This window comes from Schizophyllum commune, assembly GCF_000143185.2.
Source record: "Schizophyllum commune H4-8 unplaced genomic scaffold SCHCOscaffold_3, whole genome shotgun sequence".
Classification (NCBI taxonomy): Eukaryota; Fungi; Basidiomycota; class Agaricomycetes; order Agaricales; family Schizophyllaceae; genus Schizophyllum; species Schizophyllum commune.
Window position 1 is genome coordinate 2373877 of NW_026089540.1, and position 26283 is coordinate 2400159.

At 56.6% G+C, this 26283-nt stretch overlaps 12 protein-coding genes across 12 annotated transcripts; 6 read left to right on the top strand and 6 right to left on the bottom strand.

Annotated features, from left to right (window-relative positions):
• Positions 1-126: 126 nt before the first annotated feature.
• Positions 127-1530, bottom strand: SCHCODRAFT_02493639 (uncharacterized protein; the record flags this gene model as incomplete). Its single annotated transcript, XM_003034486.2, has 1 exon — positions 127-1530. One exon carries the CDS (start codon positions 1528-1530, stop codon positions 127-129), a length of 1404 nt encoding a protein of 467 aa, XP_003034532.1.
• A 388-nt stretch (positions 1531-1918) lies between these two features.
• Positions 1919-3407, bottom strand: SCHCODRAFT_02615908 (uncharacterized protein). Its single transcript, XM_003034487.2, has 5 exons — positions 3064-3407; positions 2839-3014; positions 2517-2785; positions 2166-2466; positions 1919-2115 (listed from the first exon to the last, which is right to left on the bottom strand). Exons 1-4 carry the CDS (start codon positions 3281-3283, stop codon positions 2355-2357), a joined length of 777 nt encoding a protein of 258 aa, XP_003034533.1. The 5' UTR covers positions 3284-3407; the 3' UTR covers positions 1919-2115; positions 2166-2354.
• Positions 3408-3484: 77 nt separating this feature from the next.
• Positions 3485-5422, top strand: SCHCODRAFT_02569893 (uncharacterized protein). The gene is made up of 2 exons (XM_003033893.3): positions 3485-5031; positions 5085-5422. Exons 1-2 carry the CDS (start codon positions 3539-3541, stop codon positions 5089-5091), a joined length of 1500 nt encoding a protein of 499 aa, XP_003033939.2. The 5' UTR covers positions 3485-3538; the 3' UTR covers positions 5092-5422.
• A 698-nt stretch (positions 5423-6120) lies between these two features.
• On the top strand, positions 6121-8037 carry SCHCODRAFT_02698168 (uncharacterized protein; the record flags this gene model as incomplete). Its single annotated transcript, XM_003033894.1, has 4 exons — positions 6121-6144; positions 6210-6361; positions 6414-6488; positions 6624-8037. 4 exons carry the CDS (start codon positions 6121-6123, stop codon positions 8035-8037), a joined length of 1665 nt encoding a protein of 554 aa, XP_003033940.1.
• A 591-nt stretch (positions 8038-8628) lies between these two features.
• SCHCODRAFT_02569896 (FAD/NAD(P)-binding domain-containing protein) lies at positions 8629-9991 on the bottom strand (the record flags this gene model as incomplete). The annotated part of the gene is made up of 2 exons (XM_003034488.2): positions 9535-9991; positions 8629-9481 (listed from the first exon to the last, which is right to left on the bottom strand). The coding sequence occupies exons 1-2, from the start codon at positions 9861-9863 to the stop codon at positions 8629-8631; spliced, it is 1182 nt and encodes a 393-aa protein (XP_003034534.1). The 5' UTR covers positions 9864-9991.
• A 541-nt stretch (positions 9992-10532) lies between these two features.
• SCHCODRAFT_02698170 (MFS general substrate transporter) lies at positions 10533-12499 on the top strand (the record flags this gene model as incomplete). Its single annotated transcript, XM_050346915.1, has 9 exons — positions 10533-10711; positions 10765-10775; positions 10840-10944; positions 10995-11174; positions 11224-11300; positions 11344-11459; positions 11513-12102; positions 12160-12248; positions 12305-12499. The coding sequence occupies 9 exons, from the start codon at positions 10533-10535 to the stop codon at positions 12497-12499; spliced, it is 1542 nt and encodes a 513-aa protein (XP_050201769.1).
• Positions 12500-12698: 199 nt separating this feature from the next.
• On the top strand, positions 12699-14917 carry SCHCODRAFT_02615920 (uncharacterized protein). Its single transcript, XM_050344732.1, has 3 exons — positions 12699-14026; positions 14076-14232; positions 14293-14917. The coding sequence occupies exons 1-3, from the start codon at positions 12758-12760 to the stop codon at positions 14604-14606; spliced, it is 1740 nt and encodes a 579-aa protein (XP_050201770.1). The 5' UTR covers positions 12699-12757; the 3' UTR covers positions 14607-14917.
• Positions 14750-15511, bottom strand: SCHCODRAFT_02199557 (uncharacterized protein). Its single transcript, XM_050342053.1, has one exon. The coding sequence runs from the start codon at positions 15426-15428 to the stop codon at positions 14892-14894; it is 537 nt and encodes a 178-aa protein (XP_050201771.1). The 5' UTR covers positions 15429-15511; the 3' UTR covers positions 14750-14891.
• A 92-nt stretch (positions 15512-15603) lies between these two features.
• Positions 15604-17697, top strand: SCHCODRAFT_02615924 (uncharacterized protein). The gene is made up of 4 exons (XM_003033897.3): positions 15604-15631; positions 15690-16992; positions 17046-17205; positions 17259-17697. The coding sequence occupies exons 2-4, from the start codon at positions 15721-15723 to the stop codon at positions 17636-17638; spliced, it is 1812 nt and encodes a 603-aa protein (XP_003033943.1). The 5' UTR covers positions 15604-15631; positions 15690-15720; the 3' UTR covers positions 17639-17697.
• Positions 17501-19510, bottom strand: SCHCODRAFT_02745727 (uncharacterized protein). The gene is made up of 2 exons (XM_003034489.3): positions 19491-19510; positions 17501-19439 (listed from the first exon to the last, which is right to left on the bottom strand). The coding sequence occupies exon 2, from the start codon at positions 19432-19434 to the stop codon at positions 17734-17736; it is 1701 nt and encodes a 566-aa protein (XP_003034535.1). The 5' UTR covers positions 19435-19439; positions 19491-19510; the 3' UTR covers positions 17501-17733.
• A 291-nt stretch (positions 19511-19801) lies between these two features.
• On the top strand, positions 19802-20321 carry SCHCODRAFT_02493982 (uncharacterized protein; the record flags this gene model as incomplete). Its single annotated transcript, XM_050342993.1, has 4 exons — positions 19802-19832; positions 19883-20033; positions 20086-20175; positions 20228-20321. 4 exons carry the CDS (start codon positions 19802-19804, stop codon positions 20319-20321), a joined length of 366 nt encoding a protein of 121 aa, XP_050201772.1.
• Positions 20322-20627: 306 nt separating this feature from the next.
• Positions 20628-25719, bottom strand: SCHCODRAFT_01212437 (DUF221-domain-containing protein; the record flags this gene model as incomplete). Its single annotated transcript, XM_003034490.3, has 15 exons — positions 25637-25719; positions 25410-25550; positions 25334-25360; positions 25141-25274; positions 23589-25090; positions 23414-23536; positions 23027-23360; positions 22925-22974; positions 22832-22875; positions 22737-22783; positions 22583-22687; positions 22514-22530; positions 22369-22464; positions 22226-22320; positions 20628-22173 (listed from the first exon to the last, which is right to left on the bottom strand). Exons 1-15 carry the CDS (start codon positions 25675-25677, stop codon positions 20628-20630), a joined length of 4302 nt encoding a protein of 1433 aa, XP_003034536.1. The 5' UTR covers positions 25678-25719.
• Positions 25720-26283: the final 564 nt, after the last annotated feature.

A 26283-nucleotide genomic window follows, 5' to 3' on the forward strand; every position in this document is an offset into this window, starting at 1 on the left:
TGCCGTGTCACGGTTCATTTTGCCAACCCCTACCTCTTCCTGCTTGATATGCCATGGCTACACAGGTAGTTTTCTGGACTTTATGTGGAGTTCCATTTTTCTATCATGATCCTTTGTACGCTATATTCACGGTAGTCGTAAGTCAAATCCTGCATCGATCCTATCCACCGTCATATCGTACTCCCCTTGGTCACCGTCCGACATGTGGAAGGACCCATGGAGTAAAGTATGCGAGCAATGCGAGTGGCAAGTCTCGATAATCGCAAGCGTGCTGCTCCCTAACGTCACAGGGATCCGCCTTGACCTCACCGCAGCGCAGAACGGGCGCCTCACAATGCGCTGCTTCACCCATTCCTCGTGGCAGATCGTCAGGACTTTCAGACAGGGAAGGAGCGCCATTGAAGTGGGAACGGTGGGATCACGGATGAGCCCGCGCACGACAGACAGGCCAGCGTCGTTGGCTACATAGGACACGATCTCCAGGCAGACGAGCGAGTTCAGGCGACGCAAGCAATCGAGAGCGCCGTCTAATTGGACACGACACAAGTGGAGGTCGCGCAGTCGCGGACAGTCGTCCGACCTATCCAGGAATGTGCGGAGTCTTGATAGTGCGAGATCTTCCGGGGGCTGCAGGCCGCCGTAGTATGTGAATGGGGTCAGGCTAACCTTTGGTGCAGGCTTGCCACCGAGCAGAAGCTTTTGTAAGTTGGGCGCAGCCATAATGAGAAGCATGCCTGTGGCTTCCCTCTGCAGATCGAGGTCCTCAAGGGACGGGAGGGTCACCACAGGCTCTGTGAGCAGTGTGAGCGGTGAAGAATCGTCTGTCTCCCATGCGAGCCTGGCCGAGCGCAAGGTGTCTCCGCAAACCGTGACAGCAGTCACTGCGACCGTCAGCGGCGAGAGCTGAGGGTCGACGAAGGTGCAATTGCAGAGATTTAGATCCAGATGGGTGAGGGACCAAGCAGACGGTAATAATACGGCAGGCAGCGTCTGACGATCAGAGGCCCTAGCCCAGCGAATCTTCAGTCGCGATACGTTCGGCGCGCTGCCGAAGAAGCGCAGGGGATTGCCGAAAGAGGTGTCTCCTCGACCCTGCCACATCGACAGAGAGCGTAAGAGCGGGAATTCGCCGCCTAATTCCCTGCATGCTGTTTCCAAATTATCGACCCATATGCGCAAGCTGGCCCATCGGTGCGACAGCGCACAGATCTGCTTCCAGAAGGACCACGATTTGGCATCGCGCATCGAGCCGCCGGGCCCTAGGATCTTGATGTGAAGAGGCGCTTGTCCCGTTCTTTTAACCAAGTCGGCCATCGCGAGGTCGTGCCGGAGCGTAGTAAAATCGATGACAATCGAGGTCCACAGGCGCGTAGTGGCGAAGGCGATCGAGCGCCAGGCACGACAGACTTCGGCATATTTGAGACGTCGCCTCCCTAGTGCAGCGGAGCTTTCCCAGTCGTCCGGCAAGGCGAAACAGAAGATTATGGACCATATCTCGGTGGGGAGAGTCTGCCATGAGTTGATGCGCATGCGACCTTTCCTGGGTCGAAGATTGTAGCAAGAGCGACCGAGTGAAGTCTGAGAAGAAGACATGCCCATCAACGTGCTACGGTCTGAATGCTTCGGATAGACCAAGATCAGGCGAAGCAGTGAAGGGCGGGAGCAAGATGAGTCGCAGATGGGTGGCATTACAATGAACGATGATGCTTACGGTCCGGCGATTGCCGCGTCGCGGGCCTTTGCTTTATGCCACGCGGATCTCATGGGCCATCTTCACTTAAAGGCTGAGCTCATCAAACGTCAGCCCTTTGTCGTGCTATGGTACGTCTTTCTCGAAGACCCCCAAGGAAAGACCCTCTTTCGAATTCTCGTTGAAAGCCTACATCATAAGTAACCCCCAGTGAAGTTCCCTTGGGCTTCGGATTCGACCTCGCGGAGTTCCTCTCATGCTCTGACAATGTCCTTGAAGGGACGACAAACCATCCTTATTAGTTAACAGCCAAGGGTTTACGTAGAAGAGAGAGCGCTCTACATGATACAGCAGTCGCCCGACTTCTCGCTGGAAAGCTGCGCCTCCTCGGCGGCCAGGATGAGTTTCTCCTCTTCGGAAAGCAGCTGGAGAACGACATCAACATAGGACTATCGAGCTTGGGAGAACCACGTACCCCCTTCGCCTGCCGCGCCTTCATGGCTTTGACCTTGCTGATGCGCTCGGCACGAGCGCGTCTGCAGGTAGGCGAGTGGTGTATGATATTAAGGGATAGGATGTACGTAGATGTAGAATACATTGGGGGGTACGGATACAATGGTGGGTGGTGAGATGATTCCGGTGACATATGATACAATAGGCGTGATTAGTAGGCGAATAACGGTGGCGGGGCGTAAGGGTTGCGTTTCGTCGTGTTCGTAGCATTGGCAGATTGCACAGCGCACGACGTAGGCAAGGGCGAGGGAGGGGTAGGCGAGCTGCTGCGTTATGAGATATCCCGTAGTGCACAGAGACAGCATGTACTCACCGGTCAACTTTGACTGACGCGACGGGGTTCTGCAGCTTCAGCTTCGAGAGGTCCACCTTCTTGGTGCTCTCGGACGGTGCGGAAGCTTTGGAAAATGCAGTAGTGGACTTGGAGGCGGCGGGGCTCGCGTTCTTCCTGAGGGCGTCACGGGCAGCATCCCTGATCTGGTTCGACTTGGCGCCTAGGCGTGCGGAGGTAGTGGGGGCAGCAGGCGTGCATGTGTGATCGGAGGGGAAGCGATGGGCAGCACAGAACTGCTTGCGACATTTCTGCATGTCCATAGTCAGTATCGAGCTGAAAATACAATGAATGGAGTACGCACATCGCATCGTATAGGTGCCACCAAAGCCTTCCCGCAACGCGCTTTCTCGCAGACAGGACCGGACTTCTTCGGTGCCCTGCCGGTCATAACGCTGCACTCGCGCATAAAGTGCTGCTCCATGCGCTCGTTCGGGTCCTGGCCAGGCTTAATTGCGACGGGAACATTGCACAAGGGACCTATAGCGAGCGTCAGCAAGCGGACAGGTGTGTGAGGTTGTAGACGTACAGCTAGGAGCAACGCGGTTGTGCTTCGTCTCATCGTACTTCGGGCACGTATGCGAGGCTGGGAGGAAGTGCTCCTGGCAAAACGCCTCGCTGCAGTGCTGACACTTGAACGGCAGGAAGTCGACGAGGTGGCAGGTATCGAGATGGCATTGCTTTCCGATGGAGAGCAGCTGCTGATCGCGGTCGACGGTCTCGGAGGATATGTTGTGGGAGGAAGACATGGTGGCGGGAAGAGACAAGAAGCAAAAAGAATGTGTCCGCCAAGCGTTCGGGGGTGCTTATATAGGGCTTGGGCGCTTACGCGTCCGCTAGCACTGCATACGCGTCGAGCTGGGGAAGTTTCAGGATGATTAGTGATGGCTGACAAATACTCATCCCACGTGCGCCACGGCCACCTCTCGATATCGGCCTTGCTTCCGTCTTCCACCTCTCTCGTCGCCCTCGTCTAGCGGCTAGCCGTATATCGCTTCAACGCTATGGAAGCTTCGGGAGAAGGACCTGCGCAGAATCACATCCAGACGCGCGATGTGATTGAAGCCCAGGCTCACGGTGCGGAAAAAGCAGGCTTCGTCGGCCACCCAGCGTCCTCAATGCAACACCTACCAACGGAGCTCTGGTCTAACATATACTACTTTGCCTTGCCAGATAGCTGGAACTCTGCCTTGCTTGGGAGGCGCCGCATCAGGTATGCACAAGTCTGTCGCACCTGGCGCGCGATCGCCTTCTCCACCCCGCGTCTATGGAACAAGATACGACTCCATTGCAGAATCGACTTCACGCTGGCCATGGCAGAAGTAGATAGGACTGGAAACACGCCGCTAGACGTAGATGTCCTCACCGTGTTTGCTGATAGTCCCGGATACGAGGACGTGTGGGCTGTCTGGACTTGCCTTTGTTCCCTCTCACATCGCTGGGCCAGCGCAGACATCACGCTCGGTATGATGCAGGCCGCATGGGACATCTTATCTGGTCGCGATTTTCCTCTCTTGCGCTCAATCTACCTTAGCCCTTCAAGCAAGGATGTTGATGAATTCGACGACCCTCTTCGCCACTTCGTACACGCCCCAAATGTGTCCGAATTAGACGTGCGTCTCACCTTCGTCACTGCACTAGCCCTTGCTCTGCCACTGCCCTGGGCTCTCGAGTGCTTGCACTTTCACTCCTACGATTATACCATACGCCCGAACCATATATCGCCGGACGTTGCATGGGGCATCACCGTGGCTTGCAAAGATACGCTGCAATCAGCCAGCTTTGAGTTTGCACGAACTCTATCGCCTCCGTTGCTTTCAGCACCTGCCGCATGTTTTCCCGCCCTGCAAGACCTCGACTTGTCCGACGAAGGCTCATGCTTCATTCTTCTCATCGAAGCCCCCAACTTGGTAGAGCTCTCGATGAAGGGAGGAGATGGTGAAGATGGCGGAAGAAACTCCGAACTGCAGATGCTGTCCCGACTCAGTACTCTTTTGGATAGGTCGGGCGACTGTTCGCAGCTGCAGTATCTCACTCTGATCAGCGTCGACCTGGAAAGGGGAGATCTAATATCTTGCCTACGCCGCGTACCCTCGCTCGTCAACCTAGAGATTGTCTCCTTTTTCTATGAAGAGTCCAATCTGGCCGTTGTCCGTGCGCTCATTCGCGACCCCGCCGAGCCATCATCGATGGCGTTGTTGCCCTGCCTAACGGCCCTGACGATCTGCCACAATGATTGGCGGAAGGAGTATCCCGTCCGGCAGTTGTTTTGCGCTGCGGTGCGCTCCAGAATGCTCCCCACGACATACGAGGGCAGGGAACTCGCGTGCCTCGAGGCTTGCCACACGCACTACGAACATTCTTGCTCTTGCCGAGACACCGATGGCGAGGACGATGACTACGACATGACGCTGGAGAGGATTAAGAACGAGTTCGATTTGAAGAACTACGACACGGAGAAAGGGTTAGAAACGCGGTTCTATTGGGTTGGCGAGAGGTTCGTCCGATTCCTGAACGTGTTGTAGTGCAGCGAACTTACGAATGCTTCAGCGTTTGACTTGCCGTTGTCGCGGCTTCGTAACGGAGTCAAGGTGTCGGTAGAGAGAACGCGGGAGGCACATGCATGGCTGCATGGCGTTGTTCGAGTTGAAAACCGATGATCAGGCCAATATTCGACGATCGCTGAGATGTATCGAGTACAGTGAACGTGAAGAAGGGTCGTAGCTCGCAGGTGTCAGCATGGCAGGCTGGAGAATCGAAGTCGCTACTTTGTTGGCGCTCGGGTTGCCAGTGGAAGATGGCGTAAAGTCGTTAGTAGGGATAGGTGCCCCTCGGAGCTTTGCAAGTTTCCCTGACCGAAAGAAATACTAGCTAGCATAAGACACGCTCAATCGTACCCTTCGGGGGTCGATAACTCCAGTGACGATGAAGGCAAAGGAGTGAACTTCAACCGTGGGAATATCACCACGCCACACGGTCTGCCTCCAACCCTCACCTTGACTCACCCGCGCGGTCCGTTGGAGGCTCTGGTAGGCGCTCTCGACCTCATAACCGCCGTCGGGCGCTCAGGCCATGCCTACTACACGAGGTCCCCCGCATGAATGTTGCGTCAGCCTCGACATAAACGCCGGCATCGCGGCATGTCTCCCTCCTTTGGGTAAAAAACGCGTCGCCTAGCAACGAGAGCACCGCCGCCCCCTAGCAAAATTACTCTGTTAGGCATGGACCACCGAACCCGCATTCCTTCTTACACGGTACACAACGCACCTCGCTCGCACCACAACAACAAACAACCCACCCCCAATCGCCCATAAGTTGATTTTCGCCGCGAATAGCGCTCTCCTGCGCGCGTGCCACTCAATTCTTTGACTCGCCACTGAGCCACTCGACCCCTCGCTAACATGGCCAAACAACCAAAATTTCCTTTCTTGAGGGCAGAGCAATCGAAGCAATCGAGGAGCAATCGAGGACGTCCGCGCCAGAAAGCTATAAAGGGGGGCGGGCGAGGGCGGTTTCTGCACCACCCCCGCCCCCGACCAACTTCACAAACACCTATCCTGCCCGCAGAACCCGCTAAACGGCGACGATGCCTCGCAACTCGAACAGCAAGGTGGGTGATGACGAGATTTCCTTTTCGGGTCAAGGGCCGCCACTCATGGTACTTGTGTTGTGCAGCAATGGGACAACCTCAACGAGATCCCTGGCTTTACCAAGAGCAACCACTGCAAAGTTTGCAAGAAACATGTCAAGAACACGCGTTACCACCTGCGCCACACGATATCTTTTCACCTCAGCGAGGCCACGCAGGAGAATATCGACATCAAGTAGTGCGTTTCTGATTCCACTGTAGCTCCTACACTTTGCTGATGTCTGTTGCAGTCCATGTTGCTGCGATGAATGTGACTATAGATGCGCGCAGCCAGTGCTTTTGGAAACACATATTCGTGTTTGGCAGTGAGTTACACTCCCTTCGTTACATATTTACTCTATCTTGCCACACCATTCATCGTGCTGTTCGCTTGTTCTTTCTGGTGTTCTTTCTCTGCTCCCTCTCTACATCTGGTAACGGCATGCTAATCTCTCGCGCAGCACTGGCGAAAAGCCTTATATCTGTCCGCATGGATGCGGGGCCTTCGCTGACCACGGAGGCTTTTCGCATCACATGAAACGCAAACATAACAGGGATACGAAAAAGAGGGAGGTGTGTGAGGTCGAGTACCAGGATGACGACGAAGACGACGAGCAGGCGCAATCGGAGGCACCCTCCACGGCGCAGCAAGACACGGTCCACGGGGGCCCCAGCCGTGCGACGCGCGCGACGCGGCGGTTCGTGCCGTACACCGCACCCAAGAAGGCGAAGGCAACGAAGAAGGCCCGCGCGCAAGACAGCCCGCGGTCCATCTCCCCCACCTACGACGCGCAGCCCGTCCAGCAGAAGGGCGTGTACTACGAAGCGAAACCCTCCCCGTACCAATGCCACAGCTCCCTCGCGACCTTGGACCTCCCGCCCGTGCTACCGCCTGCACCCACCTACACTTCGCCCGCGCCTGTCTACAGCCCGCCTACACCGTCGTACAGCACGCCAGCGCCTATCTACCATCCGGCTGCGTACTCGAGCGACTGCAATGCCACATACTACGGCAACTACCACGCGTCCGCTGCGCCGAACACGACCTACGCGTCGTCGTCGAGCTTCGACCAGCCCTCGTCAAGCGTCGACCAGACCTCGTTAGACTTGAACCACATTCCCGCCTCCTCGAACTCCTTCTACTCGACGACGTCCTCGGACTCGCTCTACATCGCAGTCGACTCAACGATCCCGCAGCTGACGGCCTCGGACATCAAGTTCGCTGGCTTCTCGAGCTCCGCGGTCGAGCAGACGCCTGCCTACGACGCGTACTATGGCGCTGGTACACCAGCATTCGCGACTGCTCGGGTCGATGCAGTCGCCACTGCCGAGGCTAATGCGTTCCCTACCATCCAGCCCTATGAGCTCCCCACCCCACAGGTCGACGCATTCTCTCCTGCCGAGCTTGCAAACGATGCCTCCTGGTACTGGACTGAGGAGTCTTCCACCCACGACGCCTCGTCGTCCCCTTTCAACGCCTCGTCCTCCCCATACAACACCTCCTCTTCCCTCGATAACCTTACCTTCGATACGTCTCCCTCGGAGACCACCTGGGTCGACTATGAGATCATCGCCTCGCCGGTGACGCCTGTCGACTTTGGCTTCGCGCAGCAGTCTTTCGACAACCTCTCGCAGGAGTCCTGGCAGAGCTGCTCGCAGGAATCCTGGCTGAACTGCTCGCAGGCGTCGCTACTCGACCTGGACTCCATCGACTTCGCCGACACGAAGACGGGCTACCTCGACCTCACCTTCGGCGACTCGTTCCCGGCGTCCGATGCCCCCTGCAACAAATTCCCGTGGCCTGCCGTACAGTACAACCCCGAGGAGATCGCCAGGCTGCTCAACGAGCTTGTCTACACAGGGGCGATGGCATAAGGCGCCGACTTGAACCAGCACGAACATCTCACTCATCGACTGTATCATCATCCATCCACTCACCGACTGTATTCTCATCCTCTCATCAACTGTATCCTCATCTACTCACTGGCTTCATCTTTCACCTATTCACCGGAAGCCTGCATTCTCGTTCTCATCTACTGACTGTATCTTCATCTTCGCCTTACTCTACCCTTTGTCCGACTACGGACGACCTGCATCGAATAATGCCTGTTCAAAGGCGCTTTGGTTACCTATCCTTATCACTATTTCTATTTTCTGGAAATCGAATTCTTGTTGTACTCAATACAAACTATGGCACTAGGAATGGCATAGCCATAGCTTGTTGTGAATTGCTCTGTCTGACGCCTTGAAGTTGAAGGTGTAAATGAGGATATCACTTGCTTCGGCAATCTCCGAGAAACGGATGCGCGTGCTTGTTCTTGTTTGGGCCACGGTGGCACACCTTGCTTTCGTCTTCCATGTCGCGTCTGGCTCAAATGGCTGGCAGCTCTACACAGGTAAGTATACTATCTGAGCAAGCCTTATGCTCGTCCCTACTATATACATGCTCATCCTTGCGCTATCCTACTAATGCTCATGGTGCGAGTGCATAATGTCCGTCAATGCCTGCGCCGCATTGTCCGAGAAGACAACGCCAAGGTTCTGGTTCGACTCCGCCAGGTTTTCCTTCGCCCGCGCCATCATTCGCTTCTCGTAGTCCTGGAAGGCGTCTCGCGTCTTCGCCTCCCCCGCGACGACTTTCTTAATTGCATTCGCCAGGTCCAGTGCGTCTGCTAACGCAAGGTTGACGCCGACACCAGAGAAGGGCGACATGACATGCGCTGCGTCGCCCAGCAGGGTCACGCCCTCGACCGGCTTCCACTCGTGCTCTGGCGGGAAAGCGAAGATCTTGCGCACCGCGATCTCCGCGCCCTCGGTCGCGCGCACGATATCGAGCAGCTCGGGGGCCCATCCCCCATAGTGCTCGAGCAGCGCGTCGCGGACGCTGGCTGTCCCCTTCGGCAACACCTCGTTGTTGAAGCCGTCTGCCTCCTCCTCCGGCGCCTGCAGCGCAAAGTAGACGCGCAACACGCTGCCGCCGTTGCGCTGCGGCATAATCGCCTTCCGGTCGCCCAGGATGAACGCCAGGCCCTGACCAACGAGCGTGGCGATGGCGGGGTGCGTGGAGTCGATGTCGGGGATAGCGGCGTCGACGAAGAAGACGCCGGTGTAGGCAGGGAGGGCCTTTGTGAGGGCGGACGAGCGCACTTTGGACCAGGCGCCGTCGGCGCCGATGACGAGGTCGGTGGTCGCGGTGCGTCCGTTGCGGAAGGTGAGGGTGTAGCCGCCGGTTGGGGATGGTGTGACGGTTTCGAGGGTGTAGCCCCATTGGATCGTGTTGGGCTCGAGGGAATCAAGGAGGATGTCGCGCAAGGCTTTCCTGGAGATTTCGTCAGCCATCATCAGTAAAGTCAAGCCAAAAGTCATCCATACCTGTCGATCTCCGGACGAGCGAACTCGCTGTCAGGCGCGTGTTCCTCCTCGTCCTTCTCGTCAAGCAATAACCTTCCCTTCTTGTCGTAGATGCGTGTCTGCTGACCCTCGTAGCGGGCGTGCTGACGAAAGCGGTCCAACAGCCCTGCTGCATTCATCGCGAGGAGGCCATCTTCCGGATGGAGGTCGAGTGAGCCACCCTGTGGACGAGCGGTCGCAGAGGCGTCGCTCTCGTATATCGTTGGGCGAATGCCGTGCACCTGAAGGAGTCGCGCCAGCATAAGCCCACCGGGACCGGCGCCAATGATGGATATGCGAGTGTCACTCATGAGTATCTTGTGGCTGATTGGGCCCGGGGTTGGTAAATTCTGCTCCCAACTCCTTCCTTCGCTCGTCTTTATGTACAGCAAGCTATCTGCCACTCCCGCGTTTCACAATGGCTTGTCGTCTGTTTCAGATGCCACAATCTGCCCGAAAATGCCTTTCGACCACCTTGAACACGGTCTGCCACCGCGGTCGCGCGCCCAAACACCGTTTCACGCCGTGCTGATTACGCCGCGCCATTGTGAGACAGAAAAGGAAGGTATTCATCTGCGTTCAGGCACGTGGCCGACTTTCGGCCCGATCGACCAGTCACGAACTTCCATCACCCACTCTTTTGCCAGCAGGACCTCGCGGCTCGTGGGCATTGACATGTTCTTATCTGCGCTATATCTAGCTCGAAGGTGCAGGGCTACGTTCAGGAAGACGGCATGAAGACGTTCAGAGGGACCTCTCGCGTACTCGGTAAGTAGGACAGGAATGCATCGTGGGTTTAGGGCTTTCAGCGGAGCGCTCTTGTTGCGTAACGCGGGCATTATAAGTGTCTTGAAACTGTGCGCGTGAGGTGCCCAGGGACCGATTGTTGTCCGACGAGTCATAAGGCGCGTGGGGTTCTTACCATAGACGCCCGCGCGCATGTCCAGAAATACCCCGCTCTGTCTTCGTCCACTACCGCTATGAGCGCGACGATGGAGATGAAGGAGATGAAGAAGGATGGTGTAGTTCAAGATCAGCCAGTTGCTCCTCCCGCAGAAGCAAGCCAGATTAGACCGGCAGAGGAGGAACCACCGCTTCCTTACACTCGAAGGGAAACCTGGTTTATCGTCCTCATTATCGCAATAGCCGGCCTCTTTAGGTATGCAAATCATTTTGCTACATTTTTTTCGTTCTACTGACCACAATCCGCAGTCCGCTACCAGGTACAACGGCTTTCTCGAACTGATACGAACGCGCACACGACCACTGAACACCTTCCTTTTATAGCCAACATCTACTTCCCCGCCATACCTACGCTCACGGGCGTCTTCCACAAGTCGACTTCGGACCTCAACTTGACCGTCACAGTCTATTTGATCCTCCAAGGCATCTGTAAGCGCATGCTTCGTTTCGCCTTGACTGTAGCTGAATATTATTGGCAGCGCCCATGGTCTGGGGTCCCGTGTCTGATTTTTACGGTCGTCGGCCGACGTATCTCATCTGCTTCATTATCCTGGTCATGTCCTGTCTCGGCCTTGCTCTCGTGCCAACGAATGCGTTCTGGCTTCTCCTGCTGCTTCGATGCTTGCAATCGGCGGGATGCTCTAGTACGACTGCTTTAGGTTGGTCGTATCCCGTTCGAGCACTACATGTTTCCTGACATCTTTGCAGGATCTGGTGTCATAGGCGATATATCCCATAGAAAGGATCGCGGCGGGTACTACAGCGCCTTCAATCTCGGCCCTCAGGTAAACACCCTGTTGGGCACACTTCGTGACTGACTCTCCCTAGGTAGCTCCCGTAATAGGGCCCATTCTGGGTGGTGCGCTAGCGGGAGGCCTCGGCTGGAGATCCATATTCTGGTTTCTCTTCATCTTGTCCTCCTCGTCTTGGTCATTCCTTCTATGGTTGGTGTACTCCTATACTGCAAAGCCGCCGTTCTGTTCTAACGAAAACGTAGCTTCCTCCCCGAGACGCGCCGCATCGACGTCGCTAGCCGTAACGCCTTCACAAAGCTTATCTACACCCCCATTATTCCCGTCGTCAAGCGCTCACAAGCCGTCATTGACTCAGCCCGGCTCCCCACCACTACCTCTACCACATCCACCCCCAAACGCACCCGCATCCGCAACCCCCTCCCGCTCTTCCTCAACCCCGCCGTCTCGCTCGCTCTCGCCTTCACCGCCGTCATCTATTCCGTATGGTACTGCGTCACCGCGACCATATCCAGCGCCTTCGCCGCGAAGTACCCCTTCCTCACCGAGGCGGACGTGGGGCTGTGCTACCTGCCTATTGGCGTCGGCATGTTTCTGTCGAGCGCGGTGCATGGGAGGATACTGGACGCGGAGTACCGACGGATGCGACAAAGGTGGCTCGTGGGGAGGGGGCCCGACGAGGGGGAGAAGGGGCCAGTGGGCTTTCCGATTGAGCGCGCGCGCCTGAGGTTGATCCCGCTGCATATTCTTGTGTTCGCGGGGTGCGTGATTGGATGGGGGTGGTCGTTGGAGGCAGGGGTGCATCTCGCGGCGCCGCTCTGCTTGTCGTTGCCGAGTACGTTGAGGTTTCGTTCTCTTCTTTGTAACCATCTTTTCTCAACCCACCACACAGTCGGCTACACCTTCAACGTCGTTCTCAATACCACGATGACGCTCATGATCGATATCGAGCACTCGCAGAGCTCGAGTGTGACTGCCTGCGTGCGTCTTGCGCATATTTTTCTTCGATCCTCTACTCTCTCTGACCTTTTATTCAGACGAACCTTGCGCGCTGCAGCCTCGCTGCTGTCCTAACCGCCGTCATCGACCACATCACGAGCGCTATCGGCTACGGATGGACGTATGTTCTGTTCGGCGGCCTTTCCCTGCTCATGATCCCCCTCATCTATCTCGAGATACTCATGGGCCCGCGATGGCGAGCGCGGCGTGAAGCGAAGAAGGCACAAGCGTAGAGAACGGCCCGGGGATCTATCTGAAATCCTAGCCCTTTATCGTGACGTGATGCGTGAGGGGGAATAGCGCAGATCCTCTCGGTGATTCTTTTCGAAGCAACGCTATACTTTATCTGCATTTTACAGCCACTTACACAGCTGGTCATTTCCGAACGGCCTTCTGCATGAATGGTGACCGGCTGTGACGTCGTGTCACCGCGGTCACGATTGTGGACTTGTAATTTTCTCACGTCGGGGTCTTCTCTCTCGCCCGCAACGATGGCCTCAAGTCGCTATCGCTCTGAGGTCCGACCGCTAGTCAAGCGCCTCAAACAGCTCCCCATCAGCTCCTCCAGTGCGAGAGCGAATACCATCGCCACCAAAATCGCGCCTCTGATAACCTCCGAGGCGACTTTCCAGGAGCTCACCATCGATCCTTTCCTGCTGCCCGCCGACAGCTGGAATATCTCGAACTCTATCGTCTCGCGAGCGCTAGGAGCCTTGAAAGACGTGCAGGAGCTGCTGAGTGTTGACGATCCCGGCAGGAGCGCGCTTCGCGATCCCGTGCAGCGTTGCTTGGACCGCATCTGGTTCCCTCTTGTCGCCTGGATAGAATTCTTCGTCCCGTGCAGCGGTTACATCGACGTTAGATCCGAGGCGTACGAGCATGTCGAGGCGGTCTTGTACCTCCTTCTCGAGCTCGTTCGACAGAAGAACACATTCTCCCATTTACTCTCCCAAACACCCCAACTCTATGGCCGTATCATGTGGCTCTGGCTTCACGTCCCCGAATATCTCCCGGGGGACGCAGACCAGCAGCTACGCTGTCATGTGGTATGGAATAGTATCCTCGTCGGCGCAGTGACCAAGACGATTGCGCGGAACTCATCGGGTTACGGCGTTGAATCCAACGAGTCGGAGGATCGATACGCATCGTCGCAAGCCATCGCAGGCGTCCATCACACTCCGCGACAGATATACAGGCTGGCAATCAGGTCTGCAAGGCAGATGATTTACAATGTCAATGACCACGGCCTAACCTACTCCAGCGAAGCTTTCGGGCTCATGGAACGTCATCTGGCGTTGGTGAACGATCTCGTTGTCTACGTCCTCCGCATCGACAATCACGCACGAGATGTCGTCGCTGACTTGGTCCACTTGGCGCGATCTCTGGAGGCACGGGCGTCGAGTCTCATGGCCGCGGGAAGAGCTTGCTCCGTTCTTTGCGAGATCTGGATGAGCGCGTCGAGCAATAGACCCTTAGTTTGGGCTCTGCGCGATGGTGTCTTCCCCGTGCTCATTAACGTCTCTCGGAGATTATCGCACGACGCGGGGTGGAGGTACCTAATGGGGGGTTACCTCTGCAAAGTTGCCGCTCGCACCGCCCATGCCCCAGTACTTCGTGCGTACATGGCACACAAGGGTCGTGCATCTCTCCGTACGGCTGGGTGTCTTGCCGAGAAAGCTTTGGGAGCACTGGACTCGCTAAATGCGACACGAATGGCGTGGTATAAGGCGCTTTTTCCGCGTAAGTGCGCAGCTGATGGAGTACGTCCTCCTTTCCTACAACAATTTTACGTTCTCATGGTGCCTTCAGTGTACAAGAAAAGATCGAATTAATCTTCGCCAATGCAAATGCAAGACTGTTTACTACTGCTCTGTGGATTGCCAGGCGGATCATTGGACGAACGGGCATCGTGATAATTGCCCTTACTCGAAAAGAGGGATGCTGCGTTATCCAACAATCATAGAAGGTGTGTCGCCTTGAATGCCTGTGGTTTGTGGACCTGTGCTCAGATAACTGCTCATTGTAGATGCTTCGTATCTGTCGCACCGAGACGCACGATTTCTTATGTTACTGGCCAACGACCTAGTTTTCAAAGTAGACGTCAAGGAGGTCCTGTCGAAAGTCACGCGAATGCGCCACACCCAGCCTTCTGGCACCAAACGTGATGTCTTCGAGGTGGCTGCCGACTTCAGCGACATGCCTCTGGAAAGTCCCGAGGTCAAATACGTGGATGAAGATTCGGCATTCGAGCAGCGGGAAGACGAGCCTACGATTATCATAACGGCGACACTCTGTCCACTCCCAGAGCGTAGTAAGACTCCCGCACGCATCATTGCCTAGAGCTGTACACTGGAGGACCTTGAGCACTACGCCGAGGAGCGTGAGCGGCGAAGAACCGTATCACATGAGACGGCAATGAATTTAGAGTAATGTTTGGAATTCTCTTTGCCTACTCAAGCGCAAGTACAGTTAGCAATACCATGAATCTATATACAGTACGAACTCGCGCTGGGGTCATATCACCTCGTTCAAGAGACCCTGCCAAAAAACAGCCTGCCTTCCGCCCCGCCCACTGGATTTCCTCTTCAACCGCCGTGATGGCTCGTCCCTCCGCTGCTTCAGTGTTCAGATCCGCGACGCCATTCCCCCTTCTCTCGGACTAGTAGACTGGGATGGTCCACTTCTTGGCCCCCAAGGCCATAGCCTCTCCTGAACCCGCTCCAGCGTTGTGTCAACTCGCCCTCCTACTGCGCTTGCGCCAGGCGTTATTGAGTAGCAAGCAGTGAGGCAACTAAGTTGCTCGATTCCAACTGTCATAAGGATGATCCTCGAGCGCACCGCGGTAACAAAGGCGCGTCTGAAAGCGATCGAGCTCTTGTGCTCGCTCGCTAACATCAGGGTCGTCAGGCGGGAGAGGAGCGCTATGGACGAAGGCACGGCAGAGTCGCGTTTGAGCGTGTGGACCACCGATAGAGCGAGGTGCATGTCGGAAGTCAGCGCTAGTGACCTATAGATTCGTGAGGACGGCAAGCAACGCAGGCAGCGTAGAAAGAGATCGAGGTCAAGCATGGTACAGTTCTGGGTCAGGGAGCGAAGGTGGGGGCAGTTGTCGAGATGATCAAGCAAGGTGCTCGGCTTATGCAGCGCGCATTGGAAGTCCATCGGACGTTCGGCGGGGTAGGGACCGCCGACGTTGTCCAAGCTGAGCGTAGTCAGATTCGGCGCCGCGATGAAGAAAAGTAGGGTGGACGGAGTCAAGATGGCTCGAACCCAAAGCGTGACTGTTACTTTGTTTTTTGTGACACGCAATGTGCCGTGCACGTTGCCACCGACACTCACCACCTCTTTCTCAAAGGCCACACCAGGTGAGCCCCCGATTTGAAAGTAGGGAGATAAATTGACCACAGAAAATGGATTTCATAGACACCGACGAGGTCGATACCGGGCCCTCGCCATGCCACGCGCTGCGCCGAACCGTCAGCAAGTGCGACCCTCCAGCGTTCGCACACTTGTCCAGTCCCTCAAGCGTTATCCCGACAACCCTCCGCCTTCCACCGTGAAATTAGTCTGCAACCAGATTATCCCACTCGTCTCTTCCGAATCTACGTTCCAGGGCCTGCTTGAGGATCCATTTCTTCTTCCGCAGAACGAATGGACTATATCCTGCCATACTGTGGCGCAGGCGATCTCGCACTTGCTCGAAATTCAGGAGCTGTTCGGCGTAAAAAAGCCTTGGGACAGCCAGCTTCATGGCCCTCTTCTCAGAACCTTGGAGCGCCTTTGGTTCTCGTTTGTCGCTTGGATCGATTTCCTGCACCCGTCCAGCGACTACGTTGAACGAGACTCGGAGCATATAACCACCATCATCATCCTGCTGTCGCACATGGTGAAACGCAAGAAGGCGCTTTCTCACCTCCTGGCGCTGACGCCACGGCTATACGCTCATACGATGTGGCTTTGGCTTCACAATCCAACGTTCGTACATGACAACGTATCGCTTCGGTTAACGGACAACGAACGACTGTTCATGATGATCACTGTTACAGTGATGGATATGTGTGGCCTCGCACACGACGACAACGAGCATACGACCTGGGACGTGACAGCAACCTCCGAGGGCCTCATGGCTATTGAAAATAAGCCCCGACGGTTGTATAAGCTGGCCGTCTGCTGTGCCACGAAGCTCTTCGATAATATCCGCCACCTCGACGAGGAGCATATCGAAACCGCACTCATGGCTCTCGAGCAACATATCACGCTCATACATAGCTTCGCCCGTGATATCCTGCCCATCGACAATCACCAACGCGAAGTCGTTGGCGAGCTTCTGGACCTCGCCCTCTCAATCCACAGCTTCGAACCGGGGCACGATGCCGCCATCGAGGTGTTCACCGTCCTCTGCGACATCTGGCAGACCGCGAAGGACAACCGGCCGCTCATCTGGGCCCTCAAGGGCGGCGCTTTCGCGCTCATGGTCGGAATCGCTCGATCGGCAAGCGACTACAACGAGTTCACGTTCGATGATATTCCTCCTCATATAGCCGCTCGGACCGCGCACATTTCCGTGCTTCGTGCCTTTAAGGCGCACAGGGGCTTTGCGTCCTTCTCCAGTATGGCTGAACTCTTTGATGAAGAGGATATGAAGTCGCTCGAAAGTACGGTGCGAACGCGAATGTGCTACTATCAGAATCCGCCGTGGCCCGGGGCTGTGAAGCAGTGCACAAAGGTGAGCGAGGAATTTACTCCCAATTTGCGCTCATACTGACATGCGGACTTCAGTGCAAGCGTAAGGACGTGGACCTACGTCAGTGCCCATGCAAGATTGTTTTCTACTGCTCGAAGGCGTGCCAGACCGACGACTGGGAGCGTCATCGCATCTGGTGCGTTGGCTGCGTCCGTCGGGGCTTTGCTTACGATGCAGCTTTCGAAATTCTCCAAGGTGGGTTAACATAGTTAACACTCAGCAACACGCCCACTTATATACCACCTTAGATGCCCCGTACATGACTCACCGCGCCTTCACATTCGTCGTACTCCTTGTCCGGGAGTTCGTGGTCAACGATCGTAATCTCATCTTGGCGGAGGTCAAGAAGGCGCACGCGAGTCGACCGGCGCACGGTACAAAGCAGGATATCATCCACCTCGAAATAGACTTCGGGAAGGCGCCGCCGGCCTGGAAGGTCCAGTATGTTGACGAGACTTCGCGGTTCGAACCTATAGAGGCGTGGCCGACAGTCGTGGTGACCGCCAAGCTCTACCCGCTGCCTGCAGGGAGCGAGCCACCGTGCGTTGCTGCTTGGAGATGCACGCTCGCGTCGTTTGAGGACAATTTCGATTATCATCGGGGTTACCGCAGGCGGCCAGTGTACTAGACATCTTATGTGATGGATATATTAATTTGTACACGACCAATGCAAGTACAGATGCTTCGTACTTCCGAGACGGTTCCAACCATAGCTCGAGACCGTCAGACGTCAATGGTCAGCGTCATCCCCTGCTCTTCGAGCGCTTTCAAGCGAGCGGGGACGACAGTGTGGATGGGGATGATGCGACGCAGCCGCACCAGCCTTAGGCCAGCGACACGCGGCTCATCGATCTGCACCATCGCGGTCGCCACGCGCGATTCCAGCACATCCGCGAGCACGTCAGGCTGCACCGGTCGCACCGCGCCTACTGTCCAAATCACTAGGTCGACGAGGTTGGGGCACGGCGGGACGGTCTGAGGACGAATCTGAAGGGCGCGGATGAGCTTGTCCGTGCGAAGGTGATGGACGGTGAGCTTGAGTTTGCGGAGCGCGGGGATGAAGGGGAAGGCCTGCGCGAGGCTCTCCTCGTCGACAGTGTGCGCGGAGATCGTGAGGTCGCGCAAGGGCGCCATGGACCGGTGGAATAGGCCGTAAAGCGCACTTCCGACGGTATGACATGTCAGGGAGAGCGTGCGCAGGGCTGGTAGCGTAACGCGGGAGAGGAGTTTATCTTCCGTCTCCATTTCTTCCCCGCTGCCAAGCTGTACTGTGCGGAGGCTGGGAGTGACGATAGGCGACACGTCTTCCTCATCCTTTGCATTCGGTGGCAGATCATCCAGGGTAACATCGGACTCTAGCTTTCGCAGTTTGCTGCACCGCTTCAGCACATCGAGCACGCTGCGCGTACTGCATATCTGGGTCTTCAAGCTGCGCACGGTATCGGGTACGCAAGCCATCCTGTTGTTGAGGTGATGGATGGTTACATGCTTCAGCTGCTTTGCGCCAGAGAATGCCATGTTAACCCAATGCGTATGGTACGGGTCCACCGTGGAACCATGCAGCGTCAGAGTGGTGAGGGCAACGGGCGCGTCACGCATGCGAGGTGCCAGGGAGGCGACGATGGCACGCGCATTGTCAATCCGAAGGCGTTCCCAGCGTTTACTGTGCGAAGCAAGCAAGACGAGGGCCGGATTCACGTCCGATGCCTTGGTGAAGTGTCCGATGTATATTCTCAACGGCAACTTGGAGGAATATTGCAGTTGGCGCGGGACGTTGCTGAGCTGACCGGGCAGTAGCACAATCCAGGTATGCAGCGAGGGCATTGCCATGATTACGTCGCGCCAGTGTCGGCAGACAGTGGCTGCGGTGTCGATATATGTCGCTGCGCTGTACGAAGTCCAGCTGAAGAACGAGCGACCGATTGAGAAGATGTCCTGAAGAATCTCAGGTGGTAGACGACGTATGGGCGCTGTATATGCATGATAACATTCTTGCAGACGCTGCAATGTGGCCTGACGGGCTTCCAGCTGGTCCATCGCAGTCGTTAGAGACTCGATTCTGTCCTCCAAGAGGCGCATGTCAGCCACAAGCGCCTGCTGGCCCGGAGAAGTATCTTCTAGTAGCCCAGGAGGTAGATTCCGCATATTTCCTGGAATCGTTGCATACGACGCTTGGCGAACGGACAGCTTGTCGTGTTCTCGCAAAAGCAGGTAGAGTTCATGTCGGACCTGCGCTATTGCGGCTTCGGCGTCTCGCAGATCTTCACCAATGGTGGGAAGTAAAGCGTTGTACCTCTCGATCTCATCGGGATCGGGGAAGTAACCTGCGCGTAACTTGTCGTCTACGCGTTCGTAACGCGTCAAAGGTGACTGCAGAACACGCTGGCAGCTTTCGGATACAGATGAGAAGGTATCGGAGGGCATATGACCTGGAAGAGCGCATTAGCTTTCCTGTTGAAAGGAGATGCACTGATACTCACCGTGAGAAGACCACCAGCCGTGGTGGTAGAAGCAGCGCTTACCGCCAGTCCGGATTCCATTGTCCAATCGGATTCGGGCCGAATGGCTTGTGGAATATGTGGCGTCGTTGGATCACCGACAAGCGTTTCCTCCCGCCATCATGTCCCTTCTCCGCGCCTGCAAGCAGGCGTCGACCGCCTCAAAGCAGCGGCTTGCCAGCCCGCTGTGCGCTGCTACACAAGCCCGCTTTCAAAGCTCCCAGAGCTCGTCCGTGCCCTCCGAGAAGAAGGAGTCGGGTGGGATCGTCGACCCGTCTGCAACCCGCGATGTCATGGTCGCCGATGTGATCAGCGGAGCCCCTCGTGCGTTTGTCCTACATGAAGTATGGCTACTAGGCTCTGACAACAAACAGCCGAGCTGCGCCACCGCTCTGTGCGGATATACCAGCCCACTCGCAACACGATGCAGAGCGGGCCCGACAAGGGAAACCGCTGGCGCATCGACTTTGACATCCTCCAGGGTGCTGGGCGCTGGGAGAACCCTCTCATGGGCTACGCTTCCTCGTCAGTATTCCCTACCTCGCTAATTGGCATCTCCTGAACTTCATCCTTCCAGCGCCGACTACGTTCAGGGTGTCCGTATGTCCTTCCGCACCAAGGAGGACGCTGTCCACTTTGCGGAGAAGCAGGGTTGGGACTACTATGTGTACGTGATCCTTACATTTCGTCCGGATTTATGTGGCTGACCTCAAGAATAGCCAGCCTCCTATGGTCAAGCGCATCCCGCCCAAGAACTATGCGGAGAACTTCCTGTACCGTCCGACCACGCTCAGGTGGCAGCAGACGAAGTAGTTGGATAGTATCGCTCGTCGTAGAGTCGGAATATATGATTGCGTGGCCAAATCTCTGTCCTTCGTCGCAAGACCTTCACAGGTATCTTCCATCCTTCCCTCTCATGTGAGCAGAGAATCCGTCCTCTAATTGTCTATGTTTGAGCGAGCGCATTAACGGGCGTATGCACTGGTATGAATGTACGTCGTGCTACAAATATCATGCAGTGGTATCGTAATAAATGCTGGTCGTGTAGACTAAAACCCTCCAGATGCGATGCGAAGATATGATAGGAAAGAAACAACTCCATCTCCAACCACCTCCACCTCACCCTCCCGTCACCTCCGGCGGCTCAGGCATCGGCGGCGAGTCCGGATGTGGCTTCGCCTTCTTGTACAGCCAGGACGTCATCCACGACTTGCTCGCCGTCCGCCTGGCCTCCTCCGCCTCCTGCTCCTCCTCGAGCAGCCGGCTGTGCATCGCGGCCTCCTCCTCCGCGAGCACCTCCGTCATGATCGCCTGGTGGCTGTTGATGTTGCGCGGCTGGCCGTGCGAGTTGACGGAGTGGCGCGACGCGTTCGCTGCGGCGACGAACTCGGCCTGCGCGTGCGCGTCGGGGCGGATGCCGAGCTCGACGTCGGTGGATTGCGAGCGTCGGCCGCTGCGGAGGGTTGGTGGGCGCAGAGAGGACATGCCGGAGATCGTGCGCGCGCGGTTGACCCTGCTGGAGCGCGACTCTGTGCCGTCTGAGAAGGAGCGCCAGGAGTGCAAAATAGGGCGGTTGGTGACGCTCGGACGGCGCTGCCCAGCTGCACCCCATGAGAGCTCGTTGCCGCGGCTGGCCGTACGCGGGCGGCTACCTGAGCGTCGTCTTGTGGGATGCGGCGCCCGCTCGATATCGCCCTCGCCCACTCGTCGCGCAATTCCTGGTGGCAATTCGATGTCCTCCGTGCCGTCGTACTGGAATAACAAGGACGAGTTGCTCCGCGCCGTCGACAACATCCCCATCTCCGACGGCGACGACATGGTGTCCATTTCGGAGACCGAGGTCATCCCTCTCCCCGGCAGCATCGTGTTGACCGACCGCGGAGACGTATGGATCTGGTCTGACCCAGGAGTCGTACCCGTGCGTCCCACGCCGATCCAGGTGCCAATCTCGCCAGCCGATTCTTCAACGGTAAGAGACCGCTTCAAGTCGATGGTGTCGTTGAGATCGAGAGGGCCGAAGGGATCTCGAGGTAGCCACAGCACGTTCGCGATGGCGCGAGTGTAATAGGGGTTATCGTAGGACACGTCCGCCGTGACCTGGTCGTCCCAGGGTACCATGGGCGGATGGCGTACGACCAACGGCTCTTCGCGTTCGCGACGCTCGTGGACGACCTCCGGCAGGTGGGTAGGAATTGCTTTGGGGGATGTCGTCCGCGCCATGGGCATATCCTTGAGGACAGTGTCCAGGTGCCCTACTACTGTTGCCTCCGCATCGCTAGTCGGGCTCTCCACCATATCGGTCTCCTCATTCGAGGGGTGCTTCTCCACAGCGGTGTCGACGTTGAGGTGTGTCGAACGCGAAGGAATACGCCTGAACGAGTTGTCGGTGCTGAAGGGAATGGGGCGGCGTCTGTGTAGAGGCTCCTTGCGCTCTCGAATAGTTGAGTACTCGAAATTGATCCAACCCGGTAACCTCCACGTCCGTTGCAGAAAGGAGGACCGGTTGGGCGACGTCGTGAGTAGGCCCTCCTGAGTATGACCGCCTTCCGAGATGCCGTCCGTATTATCAGGGGCGTGCTCGTCGGGCGGCGCATCGCCGTAGCACACAACGGACGCTTCCGCCATGTCGTCGCGCTCGAACTGAGCGCGAATCATCCGCGTCAGACTACAGTTTGAGTGAGCCAATTAGCTAAGGCACAGGCAACCGAGGGACCTACACAAGCTTGATCGCCACAGTAAAGCACATCAGAATAGCCGCGCAGATGAAGTTAGAGCTCTTCTTCAGCACGACCATGTACGCAATGAAGACGGCCTGCAGAATGCGTTGAGCACCGGTTCGCCAGAGGATGCAATAACGTACCTGGCCCAGAACCAGTCCGTCCAGCGAATATCTAACCATGCGTATGAGCAGGACCTGCCCATTCGCTTCATAATTCTTGGCATAAACATGTAAAAGCTGCAAAGATATCAGCATCGCGCTCAGCCATGATGCACACCGTGCTCACTTGGTTTTTTATGACCCCTGCAAACCGACGTCAGCCACACGCATCGAAGTGCACAAGAGCCGTACGCACCGCATTGTACAAAGAAGTAGATGGCTCCGAATGGTAATACAAAAGGATTGAGCACTGCAAATAGTACTAATACATGGATGACAAGAAGGTGATTGGGTAGCCAATCTGCCAGGCGTGTCAGCACCAGCAAGCGATGAGCAGGGAACGAGCGCACAGTAGTAATTAAGGGTGCGGGGTCGAGTACCTACGGACCGCTTGCGCCTGCAAACTGATTAGGAAGGGGTAGGGAGCAACGTATGTGACACCTACGGTGTTACTTGACTCCTTGTAGTCGGATAGAGTATGAGAGGTAGCTGTGGCCGAATAAGCGACGCATCTTTCTGGGACGACTCTGAGACTTACCCCGAAAAGGGCGATCTCGAACCCTGCATGCATAGCCGTCGTGAAGATGACTACGGCATTCATCAGTCTTTGCTCTCTACCCCTAAGATAAGAACCACTCACGCCATCCAACATAGAAAGGGCCCGCGGTAGGGAAGCTATCCGCGACAATCCCCAGGATATCTGGCGCACTCGCGTCCGCCCGAAACGAGGTTAGGATGGTCTGCACAGCGGCCGTACCGACACAGAAGAAGACCAAGACATTGACGATGAGGAACTTGTAATAGCGTGTGAGGATCCGGTCGTGCAGGGCTGACAGCGTCGTGATCGTGTGTGCTTTCTTGGCGATGAGGAGTAGGAGGAGGGGAATGAGGAGCGCGAGGAGAGCGACAAGGATGGTGGGGAGGAAGGACTGGATGACTTCTTCCTCCCAGGGGTGTTTGTCCAGGTACGCTTTCTGTGGTGGTGTGAGATGGGCTGGGGTTGATACGTTGATTGAGAAAGTCTTACAAGTTGCGGCCAAAAGGACGAGATATTCTGGATGGACACCAAACCAACCAGAAGAGACACGGGGAACAGCCAGAATATCGTGAAGCCCCAGACACCGATGCCGACGACCCAGTCTTTGACGAACTGCGCGAGCCGTTAGCACAATTCGACATATGCCACAAGTCTTTCCACCCACCTCAGCATCAAACGAGCTCTTCATCATCCGCGTCCAGTCAATATCCGAGAACGCAGGCGCCATTGACACCATGCACATCAGCGGGTTCTCCGGGTGCACCGCGAGCTGCTTGCAAGCCCGCTGCGCGTCCGCCGGGTCCGCGAACGTGACGAACGCCGTCGACGCAGGGCTGTAGTCAACCGCCGCGCGCGCTCGGTCCTCGGTGATGAGGGACGTGATGAGGTTGAGTTTCGCCGAGTAGTAGTCGATAGCTGGTACGGTCTTGCCACGGAAGAGATGTGAGAGGCTGATGAGCGGCTGGTATGCGTCGAGGGCACTTCGCGGAAGCGAGAGCAGGGCGCCCCACACGGTGGGTCGGTGGTTTGCATTGTGTCTGCCCGCTGGTGCGTCCGCGGGGTATGTCTCGCCATCGTGATCCTCCTCCGAACCCGACGAACCTTCAGCGCGAAGCCGCTTGAAAGCATGCTTGCCCATCCGCGGAATGGCAACACGTAGCTTCGACGCCTCGATCTCGTTAAGGTCGAACTCGTCAACGAAGGGTCGCAGCGCACTAACGACGAGCTCCATGCGCTCCTCTTCCGACATCGTGCCCGCCTGACCCGAGTCACCGACTTCGAGATCTGGCGGCGCACACTTGCGACTCTTCGCAACATGTGCGGCGCGCGACGTACTTCGCGACGGCGGTATGGGCTTGTCAGCGCCCCGCCGATCGAGCTCGTCCTTCACCGCGCTGACCGCCTTCTTCGCGAGCTTAATGTGCGCGGTCTCGAGCAGGCGCAGTATCTCCTCCCGCCGCTCCAGCAGCGACGCGAGCTCGGTCATCTTGCGCACGATAACGACCTTCTCGATGACCGGGATCTCGCCGACCTGAGAGCGGTCACGCTTCATCTCGGAGGCCTGCGCGGGCTGCTGCTGGATGTGCAACTTCTTCGGTAGTCGCTTCGCGCGGTTAAAGATGAAGGCGCAGGATTTGTTGATGAAGCCGGGGCGGGTGGAGGACATGATCGGGATGGCGGGTGCGTCGACCTTGCGTGTCATGTAGTACTCGAAGTACTCCTTGAGGTCCTTCTCCTTGCGCAGGGCGGGAGGAACGTTCGTCACCATGACAGTGCGCAGTCGGAGGCCAGGTATCGGCTTGTCTACCTCCGCGTCGGGAACGTCTGTGAAGCCGTACTGGGGGTGAGGGTGAGGGTAGTAGACGCGGGGGTCGGTGCGCTCGTCCTCCGGGCATGAAAGGCGACGCGCCGTCGCGGCGATGTTCGCGGCTCGCAGTCGGAACGCACCATGGCACACCCAGAGAAGCGTGATCATCCAGCTCACGGTGACCCAGATGAGCAGGCATATGTGCATCCATAGCAATGATCGGCCATGGGTAGTGAGAACGAGGGAGGAGATCGAGGCGCGCGTCATGGACTTCGCTGAGACAGATTCTTCAGAGAACCTGACATGAATGGGGAATAGGATGGGGAAGGTGGTGAGCGAGTGACAGAGAGCGAACCAGACTAGATGGGAAGTATTAGCGGTAATTTGAGGTGTGATGAATGAGACGTACAGCAGCCTCGAAGGAATCGTATATACAGCGTTGCGTCGAGGCCTCTGAGCTCGTTCATCTTGTCCTCGGGGAACCACACGACTTGTTTAACCCATGCCAGCGGGTAGCCCATTGGAGCCAGTGGAGTCGGTAGTCTGTACGCGAGCCGCGCTTTAGGTAAGTCCCTTTATTGCGTGTAGCGCGTAGCACGCACCTCGCCCATGATCTGGCGTTGAAGAGACTGTCGCGATGTTAGCCGCAGCACATTGACAACCGTATCGAGCACGCACTATCCAAATCCCCACGATTCGCGACTGCCCACTTCCCCCTTGCGATACTGCTTGCCCCGCCGTCTCCGCTTCATGAACTCATGGCTGGATATGCATAGGACCGTGATACCGAGCGCAATGACGGACTGATTGACGAGTCCACTATACAGAAAGGGCGGTCAGCGTCGTCGCTTGGTCGCGGTCGCGATAGCACCGGGGAATGCAGCTTAAGTCGAAGGGCGACGCACCTATAGTTTCTGGAGAATGGTCTAGTATAGATGTCGCCCATCGCACAGTATTAGGCGTCGGCGCGCACGCTCATGAAGGCAGGAGACAAGGCCTTGAAGGACATAAAGTTGGAGTCGGACGACCGTCATAACACCACGTGGTAGAAGCTTCATTAACCGCGGCCCGAGGCTAGCTGACCCACGTGGTTGTACGTCTTGCGACCCTGCACATCACCCTCGGACCTCGGGGCTACCACTCGATATCGGCTTTACTCAACCTCAACCGCTACTCCCTTAACCATCCGCTCTTGCGGTGCAGTTTATCGGAAAAGACGAAATCGAAAGTGCTCACGTGACCGCACCCATATGCTTTCGGTGGATGCCGAACCAACTTCAACGTACGTGCGGCGGTAAAGGCATCATTCGAAATCAAGCAGCGTGTATGCATCGTACAACACTGTCAGAGATACTTCTTTCTGGTTGAGCCGCCGAGTACCCAGAAGGTCTACCATACTGCCAAGGCAAAGCATAACATAAATCTTTTTGTTGAAGGGTGGGTAACTTCCGCCGTGCTTCTCGCCTTCCCGGGGTAGTGTACCCGAAGGACGCCCGCTGACGAAGAGCAATTGACTACCTGGCCTCATGCGACAACGTGCGACGATAATCGT